The 13,409-nt window shown below is 39.4% G+C and overlaps 1 protein-coding gene across 2 annotated transcripts in view; it reads right to left on the bottom strand.

Moving 5' to 3' along the window:
• Window positions 1–2,911: 2,911 nt before the first annotated feature.
• LOC310888588 (mucosa-associated lymphoid tissue lymphoma translocation protein 1-like) overlaps window positions 2,912–13,409 on the bottom strand; it is a 30,689-nt gene continuing 20,191 nt past the window's right edge. For both annotated transcript variants that reach the window (XM_083815429.1, XM_083815430.1), the window contains 6 exons: window positions 12,096–12,170; window positions 10,890–11,017; window positions 9,473–9,622; window positions 8,741–8,898; window positions 7,844–7,969; window positions 2,912–6,364 (listed from right to left, as the gene is read on the bottom strand). In XM_083815429.1, coding sequence (XP_083671555.1) covers window positions 5,903–6,364; window positions 7,844–7,969; window positions 8,741–8,898; window positions 9,473–9,622; window positions 10,890–11,017; window positions 12,096–12,170 — 1,099 coding nt within the window. In that variant the 3' untranslated portion in view covers window positions 2,912–5,902. The remainder of the gene's footprint in view (window positions 6,365–7,843; window positions 7,970–8,740; window positions 8,899–9,472; window positions 9,623–10,889; window positions 11,018–12,095; window positions 12,171–13,409) is intronic.

Raw genomic sequence — 13,409 nt, 5'->3', positions numbered from 1 at the left:
ATTTAGTAACTGCTTAATTTCCATAACATTAGGGTGTTCTTATTATTCCATTCCTAGATAACTGCAATTACTAAACTTAAAGATGAGCAAACTAAAAAAAAAAAAAAGGAAAAAAAGACACCTCCAAACCCTCCTCCCACACCTGGTGCCCTAAAACCTCTCTCTAATTCATAGCAAACACCTTGGATGTCAAAAGGTAACATTCCATAAAGTGAATAGATCTTACCCTGAATTAAAATTCTGTGCAAGGAGGGAGTAATAATGAAAAGTATTATACTTACGGAAGTCAGGAACATACGTCAAGATGCACATAGCCCTAAGGATTAATGGATGACAGAGCTGCCAAAGCTTCTAATTAGCTGACACAGAATGGGGGAAAAGAGTCGATGCATGAACAAAAGCAACATCTACAGAGATGGAGAAACTGCCTTGAAAACTGCTGGTGAGGAGCTACATGGTGCAGATGGTCTTCTGCAGCCAACGAGACGATTTAAGGACACGCAAGGTAAAAAATTGTTTTACTAAGGTGGTAACTTGCAGAGCTTTATGTAGATATAGAAGGCAAATTCACTCATACCATTTCTGTGGAAGGTCAAGATAGTTCTCCATTTCAATATGAAGAGTGCCTTGATTAGACTACAACAGGCAGTGGCTTCAGCAGTTCAAAAGGTGGCCCTGTTCAAACACCTCCTGCCAGTAAAGCAGTTGCCTTTTGAGAAAAATAACTGTGTCTCATCCCAGGCAAAGAGAACATGAAAAATTCCATTAGGTCAACACTCTATGTGATGTAAACTGAGGATAACATTTTACTCACTGTATTCAGCTATTTTCTTCCCACAGTCTCAACATCAGGTATGAAGTTAACTGGTTTCCCTGGGCTCTGGTGTCAAGTGGTGCAATCCAGGAACACCAGCTGACGACCTCTGCCACCAGAAGGCTTCAGGTCTCAGCTGTGCCAAAATGAGATCCCAGCATTACTTCAGTCAATACTTCTGACCAGGGGCAACCTGAGTTCCAAAGGGTATTCTGCTCATCTGGTGCTGCCACGATGTAACCGCTGCTCTGACATTCTCACTGCATGCGATAAACGGGTAAAAGTACCCTAGGAGAGGTTTATGCAGAAGCGTAAAACCCTTCCTACTAAACCTATCAACCGCATCACAATTTCAGAGTGCTATTCAGAAACACTTTAGAAGAGAAATCTTCCATCCTACAGACCTCATACGAAGTGGAGAAAAGAGAAAACAGACTGACAGAGAAAGATGCTCGTACAGGACGGTACAAAATATCTTACTGCTTGTGCGGTGCGGATCTCCTCTGGCGATTTGCCACCACACAGCAACACACAAGAGGCTGCTTAACCAAGGGCAGCGGCAGCTGGTGCAGCGTCATGTCCCAGCTCTGCCTTCTGGGCTCACAGACGAGCACAGCCAGCATAGTAAGCAAAGGCCAAGGACGTGAAATTCAGAATGCCAAACCAAATGAATCTCAAGCCATCACTGTTGGAGAGCTCTTTATAAGCCTCTCATGTTCCCCTACTTCCATCACTTGCTAAAAACAGGATCACTCTCTGAAGTTCAGTGCTGCATTAACAATAACTTCTTACATTCATATTAGCCTCTCAGCGCAGAGTGGGTAGGGAACGGAAAAAGAGCATTGGCCTTTCTGAAGGTGTGAACTTCTCCTTTGCCAGACAAGCCTGAGCTTATTTAGACTACCTTCAAGCCTGTCTTCCAAACCTATTCAACTCTGGAAAAAAAGAAACCAACACCAGTATGTCACACAAAAATCTATAGATAAAGCAGCTGGCAAACTATCTCAGCCCAGCAGATAATTCAAGATAAAAATAAGTATTATCCTCACACAATCACCCTTCAGGAAAAAAAGCAAGGCAGTTAGCTCAGATAGGGCATCACAACCAGAGACAGCTTTAACAAATGCCTAGGTAGGTTTAGTAATCTATTTTAATCCTACTGACTTCACTGAGATTTAAATGTTGGCTCATTTATACATGCTTAACTTTTAAAGTGCTTTGCTGGATAGGGGCCAAAAGGAAACACATGCCTCTTACAGCTCGTCCGTAAGCAGTGGAATGTTTCACCCTTAACACCAACGACCAGAACAGTTAAAGCAGGTCCAAAAGGCAGCAATACATCGAGAAAATGTGTTTCCATCCCCACTCCCTTCTGAAGTAGGGCTCAGACAATAAAGATCTTCCCCACAGACCCTACCTACTGTCGCAGGTCCTTTGTCAGACGATGTGCAGAGGTCTCCCAACCTCTACAATCCCGTGACCTTCTCTTTACCACGTTCAAACACAGTTACATTTCAAGCATCTTAGGTATTGATCTTGAAAGGTTAATCAGTTCCTACTGTGGGTTGGCAAAGCCTGTACCATCAGGCCACGTACTAAACTTGGGACTACTCCACGTATAGGACAGCCCTGCAGTAGCAGGCAGCCCCCAGGAGGCCGGCTGCCCACCGCCAGCTTTAAGCCGTGCCCCGAGACAGCTCCTCAGGGCCGGCACTGCCGCTCCCGGGAGCCCGTCCCGTGTCACCAAGGTCGGAGCACACCTGCAAACGAGCACGCAAATACAGCCAGTGAGTTCTTTGCCTTCTAGACAGCTTTTAAGGTTTAAAAACGACTTTACCTACATTTCTCACGAAAATGGACAAAATACTGCTGAAACTAGTTGGGATGTCTCTGTGAGGTGATGGAAAAATATCACCTCGGCTTAGCCAGCAGGCAGGTTGAGATAGCAGAAGCTAGAAAGCATAGAAATATGCAAAAAAAATCCTCTACCACTAAGTGCATAGTTTGAGAAACATGTACAGGACCACGGTGCAGGTGTGCTCAACCTGAGTTGAAGCTCACAAATCAGATTTGCACTTCTTGTTAAGAAAAAGAAACTTTTTCTACAAAATGCATTTTTAATGGAGTTTTGTTGACTTTCTTTTGTTGTTTTTAAATTGGAAGAAGTAGGACAATACAGCATCTACATATGCACAGATACATCTTGTGGACAACAGCTTATTTCAAGAATAAGAAATAAAATAAGTTTTCATAGTAATTAGAAAATTGTGGCAACGTATCGACTAAATATTACAGTACTGGAACATTTCTCAAGCTATACTTTCAATTTATAAGTCAATTACACAGGATAATTAACACAGGTACAACTCAATCCTCAATAAATAGGTCACTATTTAATACCCTCCAAAAGAGGCATCAGAAACTCAAGCTCATTTGCAGATTACCTCAAGCATGGCTGTCATTTTGGAAATAACTACATTAATTTCCACATACATATATCCACTTTTCAGTGCAAATTAATTTGAAGATCAGCAGATCTAGTTAACAACGCTGTCAGTACTCCAGACACAGACGTGTTAGGAGCAAGCAGAGCCCTCCCTCAGCATCCAGCCAACACGCCAGAGGATCACACCAGAAGGCGCTGTTCTCAACTGAGGGTTTAAGCTGGTTTGTCCATCACATCAACGAGAACAAAATTTTCAACTTTGTTTTGCTACCTACTTAATTTTTCTAAAGTAAAGTATTACTTCATGATGAGGGTCCTAATTAAAGAAATACTGCTTATCAGTGTTATCAAGGCAGGACAGACTGCTGCCTGTATCTGAAACCTCTCTTTAACGATAATTACCTCACACCCTCATATTTTCATGCTTTCAAAGTATGAAGTCTTTTAAAAACCTAAAAAAACCCCATCAAAACCTTTTAAAAAACAACAAAAAAAACTTTTAAAAACACCAATTTTCTCGCAGTCTTCCCCAAATACACATAGGCAGGTAACAGATTTCAAGGTATTCTAAAACAAAACATTAAAAAAAAAGTGTTGTTTTGATCAAACTATTCAACCTGAATAAGCAAAACAGTTCAGTAAGCAAAACTGTCCTTTCCTGGACACAGATCAAAAGAATCTGTGTTATCTAAAAAGGTAACAGCTAGTCCAGACTAGTTCCATCTGTTCTTTTTGGTCAATGAAGTAATAAAGCACCATATGGAAGTAGCTCATTTGCCTTTTAGTACAGGATCACCTGCCTTCTGAAGGTGCCTAAGCCTCTGCATTGCTTAGGAAAGTTATGGGCTTTAAACGCTAAAGGCCCTGGAAGCCTAGCTTGCTTTGGGCGTCTAGTCCATGGAGAGATTAACTCCACCTTTAAGCTCCAAAGCAAATGCATACATATAGAGGCTGCAGGGAAATAGGCAACATCTCGGACCCTGACTCGAAGCCAGTGGCTCTCACCTTCTGCAGACTGCATTTGAAGTAGCTTTACACGTTTTATATGTTTGTGTATGCTGGAGTCGTAAACTTGGGTTTTCATAGGTACTGGTTAGACTTTTCCTTTAGCCTTTTTATTTGAAAGAATACGAATTCATTTGGCCCAGAAAATATTTGAGTAGTTCTTTGGTTGTTTGTTCTTTTAAAATCACCACAAGAAAAACAACGGCTGATATCCAGAAACACCATCCCTCTACTTCAGCCTGAAGAACTTCAAAGTTTTCACTCATCTCGCCCATTCACTTTCAGCCTTGAGCACATCTTACTGCAGGACTACCTATACAATACTTTGTTTATGATGAACAGGTACTTTTTTCCCCTCACATTTCCATTTAGTGTTCTTCCAGAACAGAAAAAGACCACCTTTCCAGTGACTAGCTCAGTAAAAATCTTGTGTGATATGAGACAAAAATTATCCTGAGAACAATCCACCACAGTAAGAATCTGATTTTGCTCCCTCTGATTATTTGTAAGCTAGTACTCTCTCTCTCAAAGCGATGTTAGTTTATTAGCTCAGTTCCTCTTCCCATCCTCACCTTTTGCTTTCCTCGCACATCTCAGCATCTGTCAGTTTCTGCCAAGCACTGGCAGAAACGTACATGCAAAATGCAGTAAATGCTGATTATTAGCTAGATCCAAAGGACGGGAATGTCAATGATTGATTCTAATACATACACGAGGAAAAGAAACTGGAGTCTTCAAGGAGACATTCTTAACACTGCATATTAAAACACCACATCTTCACTTCTGTAAAAGCTCCCCCTTTGTTCAGTTCATTTACTTCAGGTGTCACCTTATATACTCAACAGCAGGTTGTTACAATGTATTAACACATAAAACTTTATTCTAATGCAGTATGTAAAAAGAAATCCTTGGATACTAGATAACTGAAAGGTGGAAGAAAGAAAAATATTACTTATCATTTGGGGGGGCTAATGGATTTTTTAAAATCACATTAAATCATAGAGAACATGGAAATTCATTTTCCTGCTTAAGTCTGCCAACATTTTTCCCACTAACAGCTAGGCATGGGTTATTTCTTTTTTTTTTTTTTGTACAGGATGAGCAGATTCTCTCTAAAAAACAGAGGATTTATGAAGCATATATTTACAGCAAATCTTATAACTCCAGAAGGTACTGGAGGAGAAGCAGCTGGGAAGTTCCAAGGCTCTACTATCAAGAGAAACTCTGACATGATAACCAGGCTTATATGTATTCTGCATCTGAAATAGGAAGTTTCCTGCCAGAGATGCATGGTTGCCCATGTTCATTAGTTGCCTGACAGCCAGATCGTGAAATATGAAACTGAGTTTTTTTTTTTTTTTTTTTTGCGCATGTATCAAGCTTCTAATGGTAGGACAAAAAACAAAAATCATGCCTTTTCATTCCTAAATCTATCAGTCCAGTTTTGTTTCCTTAGATCTGAGAAGTTTTCCCTGAGAGCAATATGAACCAACACACATCAAATCCTCATTCCCAATACCACCTCTAAACTCCCCAGTCCCTTTGGCTCAAAGTCCCCAAAATCCAGAAGATGGATAGGCAGTGTGGAAAGTCTCCTATCCAAAGATGATACCTGGTCTAGTCTGAAGACATCACAGCTACTGTTGCTTAGAGAACCTGAGGCTGTCAGAAAGGAAGAATTCCAGTTCAACAGTATCATCTGTAGTCTCTACTGGCACATTACTTTTTTGTGCAGGGGATGAGTAATTCTGTACTTCATGTCTTGAAGCTAATATTCTTGAAGTCCCATTGCAAGAACATGCCTCTGGTTGTCTAATGCTGTCTGAGCAAGTATGGTTTCCGTGGTAAACGCCTGGGCAGGAATTTGGTTGGCAGTGACTAGGGAAGTAGTATTTAGTTGCCACTGGACTTGATTCTACTTGATTGTGAAAAGGATTATTAGTCACACAACAGGTCTGGAGACAGTTATTTTTGAATCCATGACGGAGGCCTAATTTAGCAATAAGGGGCTTCCCAACGTTGACTTCCTTTCTTTCATCCATTGTATCTTCTATTCCTGGATATTCATAGTGCAAACAAACCGTGAAGATCAAGTGTTCCTACAAAACAGAACAGAGAGGGGGGAAAAATTATACTTCTTTAAATATGCCAAATAGGAAACATTTCAAGAAGCATAATCTACTAATGGAGGAGACCAATCTATTTTAGGAGCTAAAGCCATATATTAGTCAAGACTTAACCACATTAGCTACATGCATGCTGCTTGAAAGGTGGAGGTTCTTGACTGATGTGTTAATATTCTTAAGAACTCTGTGGGATTGCAAAAAAGGAATCTACTCATCATAAAGCTTTTCCTGCAAACTCTGCTTCCATCCATGGAAACTATCAGATATATTCAGAGGCCTCTTACTCTAATATACTTTTCTTAGTCTTTTTAAGACTATTTTCCCCATTTTCCTCTTTGACCCACATGAAAGACACTAGCTGCTTCTATTACACACATCATTCTCATAGTTCTTTGGACTAATCACCATATTATGAAGTAGTCATACTTCATGCTAATTCAAGGTTCGGTTTCCCTCTACTGCTTCAAATTCCACTTAAAATTTAGGTAAACCAGATCAGATGTCCCTGTACATGACATGCAAACAGGATTTCTCAACGATAACCAGGATTATACGTATTCTGCATCTGAAATAAGAAGTTTCCTGCCAGAGATGCATGCTTGCCCGCGCTCATTTGTTGCCTAATGGCAACTAATCTGGATGCCCAAGATATGCTGCAGGCCAGAAAGTTTTATTTTCTGTTGTTGCAGGGAAACACGACAACAAGAAACCTCCCGTTGCCCACTCCCCCGAACATTTTAGAGAACAGAGTAAAATTAAACTCTGTCCCCTTTACTGGCTAAGGATACCTCAGAACTTTACTGAAGACCTGCTCATCTGCTTAATACTTGCTCACCTGATAGTCTTTATTTCTAGAAGCATTTTTATTACAACACCTGCCAAAAGCATTTAAGAAAAGATACCTAGCCATGTCCAGATGAAATGTTCATAACACAAAGATATAAAAGATAAACTTAACAGTGCCACAGTATGCTGAAGTGAGAACCTTTCAAAAACCTCATCCAAGAACACAACTTGGAATGGAAATAAGTAACGTTTTTATCTCCTTCTAATAACTGTAAGATGAAGCTCTGTTTCAGGTCACACTCTTACTGTACTACAAGGCATAGGAACATTTCCACAACGTGCACAAGGTGATGTTCACAGAAATAATCATCTTGTCAAAGCTCAGTACAAGCCTAGAAAATACAAAGTGCCTTGCACAATGGCATCGGGATTGCATATGCATTGATTCTCTGGCTTTTATTTTACAGCTAAAGAACTAGTCACTAAGTGTTGCTGTTAGTCATTTTCCCTTATAAGTAACTGGGATTTAGATCTGATATGTTGCGTATGTCTCCAGAACCTGTTACCTACCATGCAAACAATACGCAGCCAACTCAACAGAACTGCAAAGCAACATGATTAATCTATGCTATCTGAACAAACTTGTGAGGAACAATTTATATTAACCTTTAGTTTTTGCAGTGAACTTAGCCTGGTGTAGAGGCAGTGTTTGGGAAGGTCCTTTGATACTAAATAGCTTCCAGTTTCCTCGGGAGTTCCTTTATTGGCCTCTTTAGGATCCACATCCAGGTCCTATTGCAAGAAAGAAATGAGAACTCAGCTGAAGGTACAAAAGTTGTAGATCATAAAACAGTTAGGAGCATTTATTTTTATAAAGTCAGCATTTGCTTCTTCTTAAAAGGAAAGAAAACACCCATCTTGGATTACTTGCAAAAGCTGCTGAAACCACTATTAGTCACAGGCAGAAGAGGTTATTTGTTTAGGTTACCCTCTTCTGCTGACGATTCCTTTGAAATCTGCTGAAGTACAGTACCATAACAGCAATTTTGTGGGCTACAGAGACACATCTTTATGCACATTAACTGAAATAATTTCTTCACAAAGCATCAAAAGTGTCCTGTTTATTAAACATCAGAAAAGGTTTCCTGCACCTAAGGAACTTCCAGTTTTGTCCTTCACCTTACTGCACTGAGCTGAGTAACACCAACGGAACCAGAAAGATCACCCAGGTGTAAAGAAAACACTAAATTCTAAGAAACCTTGTACTGCAAGGTAGACATGCTGTAGGCCCCAAAAGGAGCTATTGACATTTAACTCATTTAATTAAATATAACTACCTAATATTATAATGACAATAAAAAGGCAACTTTGAAAAAGATGACCACATATGAAAATACATAAAAATGTGTCACTGTATATGTACAGAGACAGTCATGTAAGCACCTGGTTTCAATATTTTAGATTCACTTTATTACAAAAGGTGCAGTTTGACATGGACAGACCTGACAGTTTTCAACTTCAGTGGAGGAAGATCACACCGAGACACCTACGGGAAGCACTTACAAGTGCGAAGTCTGTAACGTAGGCTCTGCAAACTACTATTTCAGGTGGCTTCTTTACTATTCGCGTGTAGATTATCATGACATTGGAAAACTCGGCTGCAAACCCCAACTGAATCTGAACACCACATTTGAATTCGAGATACATACTTTCTGGAAGCTCTGCAAGTAAATAACACATCATTACATTCTAAATAAGAATATGTATTTTCTATTATTACTCTTTGGGAATATTAAAAACCTTTAGAAGATACAGACCTTTTCCTTGTGTACTCCCTCTACCTATCGCTTACATATCTTCTTTCCAATCTTCCAATTTCAAGGTTTCTTTCAAATCACCATGCAACTAGCAAGGCAACATCTAATGCTACTAATATATAGAATACTGACCCAAGAATATGTTTACGTATCTGTAATCAAATCAGTAAGGTTAATACAGTATCCTATATTCAAGAGACACAGAGATAGCTTTATAATAAACTTTGAACGTGACAGCACAATAAATTTCAGGTTCACAACACAAACATTTATAACATCTGAACACACTAATGAACATCAAGATACGAACTTGAATTTCTTCAATTTCTATTCAGAAGTATGGCTTATGGACTAGAGATTATAAAGGATGTACATCCTCTTATTTTTGAGGGAACTATTTTAGTTCAAGTGATGTAACATCCTAATATGACATTCCCACCATTCAAGTAGTATCACCTAAAGGTAGATCACACCATACCATGAGCTTTAGCCCACTGTAGGTTCCGTGCCATAGACTCTGCAGAAGATATGGTTTGTTGAATGGGATCAGTTAATGCCCTTTTCTCAGACAAACTGCTGCGGATCTCCAAAGCTTGCTTGCCTTTGGTAAGGTGACACTTGCCCATATCTAAAAACAAGATGCATAGTTTCTCTCAAGATCATTGCTGCTGAAATTCTAAATAAATCAACTATACCACTGCTACATTGTATAGCTGCTATGGTTATGACAGTATGAACACTTTGATACCAACTTGTAGTTTCAGAAGTACTCCTTTCAGTTATTTATTCATAAGATGTTGTGGATTAACCCTGGTAGATGGCTAAGCACCACACAACTGCTTGCTTACTCCCTCACCCACTTCCAGTGGGACAAAGGGAGAAGGAAAGGAAGCATAAAAGCAAGAAAGCTTGAGATAAAAATTAAAACATGTTTAATAAGGGAAGGAGAAGTGGAAAGAGGAAAAAAAAAGAAGCGATACAAAGGCACTCACTCACCACCACCACCCCTGCGTAGACCAATGCCCAGCCAGTTCCCAAGCAAAAGATAGCTAACTTCCCTAAACCTCTTCCTCTCTCTTATTGCTGAGCGTGACTGTATATGGTATGGAATATCTCTTTGGTTAGCTCAGGTCATCTGCCTGGTTGTATCCCCTCCCCACCTCTTGCGCACCCCCAAACCTATTCACTGTGGGGCAGAGTCAGGAACAGAGAAGGCCTTGATGCTGTGCAAGCACTGTTCATCATTTACATACAGCACTTTTAATGTGAACAATCCTCTGGAACATTTCCAAGTATCACCAGTGTACCACTGTACTCACTAAGACCCAGTATCTGGTAATGCTCATATCAGTTGTCTCATTGCCTGACACGATTTTTCCTCATGCTACCAAACGCGGACACACAAGCTGACTGAAACAACCAGTGCAGACACACTTCTTTTGAACAGCTGGAGCTCTCAAGCAGTGGGAGCACTATGTGCTGCATTTGTATTTTGTTTAGTGCAGTCCTCAGATCTTTTAGAGGCTGCCAGTTCTATGTCTTAACACAGGACTTATCTGCCTCCTATATTATCTCCCTCCTCACCCTCCTGTTTACTTGTTGGGAGAAGGACTTCCACTCCAAATTCCAACAGAAGCTGCCATCATGCTCTCAGTCTTTGCACTCTGAGTTCAAGCATGAGATAACGTCACACATCATGATATCTACAGCATGGGACATTAACCTGATAGTATAGACCAAGCAGTAAGAGATAACATCTGGAGAAGCACAGGGAAAATGGGTGCAGGCAAAGCTAAAGCAGTGTAACATTTGCCATGAGAAGAACGACAGTTAAGCAAAGAAGTTTTTAGTAAGACAGGCTGAGAAGACGGCTAGTGTAGTAAGCTGCAATTCACCTTCTGCAACCTCATCAAGCAGTACAGTAATCTTCTTGTCTTCTAACAGACGCTCCTTCAAGAACTTCATGAAAATTCCATTGGCCAGCCCTGACTGTTGAATCTCAAAAGCTTCTGCTCCCTGGCACCTACGAGAGACAACCAGTGACAAGGGAAAAAACAAACAAACAAACAAACAAAAAAAACCAAAAACCACACTGCAACAGCTGTGTGACTAAGATCAACATGAAGACAAAAGGAGTAACATTTGGGAATGGGAGAAAGAAGCCCTTACACAGCAGGTTTAAGGTCAACCTGCTCTTCATTTGCAAGCAACTAATCTGGGGAAGATTTCACTTACAACTAAGCCATAGACCAGAGGCAATATCAGCTGTTTATGTGAGAGGCTTGAATCGCTCATGGAAGACTTCACTAAAGCTCTTGACTATTTCTGTTCAATAGGTATTGCACATGACTTGAAAACTAATAGCGAGAAGTTATACAGATATCTGCAAAGTAACCTCTTCAAGCAATTTCATTTGCAGGTATAACTACGTATTATACCTATATGAATCAAAAAAGCAGGGACAGTCTACATGCCACTCTTCCAAAAACTGATTAATTTATCTAATATATACGTATACATTTTTTAATATAAATTTAACTTGCATTTGCAGAGGAGACATAACTGCAGAGGGTACAGCAGGTAGGTTAAAGTTAATCAGTCCCTCAACAGTACTTGACTTTCTGTACAAGTGCACAGAATGGTAAGTACCATTAGGAACACACAAGACATAACTCCCACTTCCCCATCAGCACAAACATTATGGGTTTGAGGGTAAAATTTGCTTTTTCATTCTGTGTGCTTTTAAAATCTCTAACAAGTAGTATTTAGATAATTATAGCATTCCTACAAGTAGCCATTAAAAATAATCAGAAATATTGTCCAGCAGTTTCTGATTTGCTGAATGCGGTTCTCTCACTGGCATTCCCTTATACCTGAATGGGAACATTAAATACCAGGAATATGTATGGATATCCGTGATCAGTAGACCATGGAATCATTCAAAGAATGAAGTCAAAAAGATAGTCTGAGGATACAGATGCCAATACAAGTTATCAGTCCCTTAACACAGTTGGTATTTTCTGTAAAAGATTAGCTACAAAATCTCAGTGATATCTTCTGGCTTCAAAATATCCATAGCACAGCACGAGAAGCTTCCTTACGTGGCATATCCAAAAACAATGTTGGCTGTAACCTTCAGAGCATCTAAGATAAGTATAGTATCATCATATTCATTTCTGCAATAAACAAAAGAATTAAAAGAATATTTTGAGAACTAATAATAGTAACCAACTCCACAGTTGTTCAAAATATCAAACCAGCATAGTTTAGAAACGTTATTTTCTCCCACAGTTTTAGAGTCAATCCTCCTAGCTAGTCAATCCTCCCAGACAAAAATCAGCACCATCAACACTCTTCATGAAGACAAGTCAGAGACAGTCAAATATCACATGTTAACCAGATGAGGGAATGATGTATTAACCAATACATTGTTAGTTTGGCTAAAATCTCTGCAAAAATGTCTTATAACCAGCCACTTTAGGTTATAACAAAAACTGTATTCTGTCTTTCAAAACATGATGGTGTCTGTACAGTTAACATGAGGCTTATGCAGCTAATTGCACAGCAGATTGTGAACCTGAATTGGGTTACTGGCATTTCATTAGCAGTGAAGTTTAAAGACTCCACGAACATTAAAGCACTAGCAATTTTCCATTATGAAAAATTCCACAGAGACCAGTTTTCAGAGGTGCTGACTGAAAAGCTAATTTCAAGTGTAAGTTTAATAGGACATAGTATTCTCTGAACATGTAAAGAAAACAGCACTTCATTTAGAAAAAATGTGATGAACCAGTTGATTTTTAATTTCTAAATAAAGATACAACATCCCCAGCATAAAAGCAGTCCACCAAATTCATGCCTCCTAAGAGTTCTAAAATAACTACTTCACTTGAGCCCTTCTGTCAAATTAACATGCCTTTGATCATATGGATTCTCCTTCCTTCCTGTAATGATAAAGATGGTTAACGATGCAAGGGGAAAAGGGTCATTCTTCTTCTTTAAGATGCCTAATTTCACTTTTATCTAGTAACACTGATGCTTTATAATTTTTAAACAACAACCAAAAAAAGGGAAGAAATAGATGTCATTCAAATCAAGAGGCAAGCATCTGCACATAGAAATGGAAAGTCTAGTCCCCAGCTTCATATATCCATCCAAGACCAAAGACAAAATAAACCTATGAATAAATTCTATTGACTTTAAAAAGGCTCAGGTGCAGGCTGTAGATTTTCAGAACCAGGAACGTTCAAGAACAGTGTATACTCAGCCCAGATTAAAGATTTCTCCTAAGCTTAAAGTCCAGCTTTCCCTCAAGATCCTTTGCTATTTTCCCAAAGCAACTGTTCAATTTCATTCATTCATTTTAAAAGTAGGCTGCATTTTAATCTCTTACTGCAGTGAATAAACTGAACTTC

The sequence above is a fragment of the Anser anser genome, assembly GCF_964211835.1.
Source record: "Anser anser genome assembly, chromosome: W".
NCBI classification, from domain to species: Eukaryota; Metazoa; Chordata; class Aves; order Anseriformes; family Anatidae; genus Anser; species Anser anser.
Note: the sequence above shows the minus strand (reverse complement) of the source record. Positions and strands in the feature narration are given on the sequence as shown.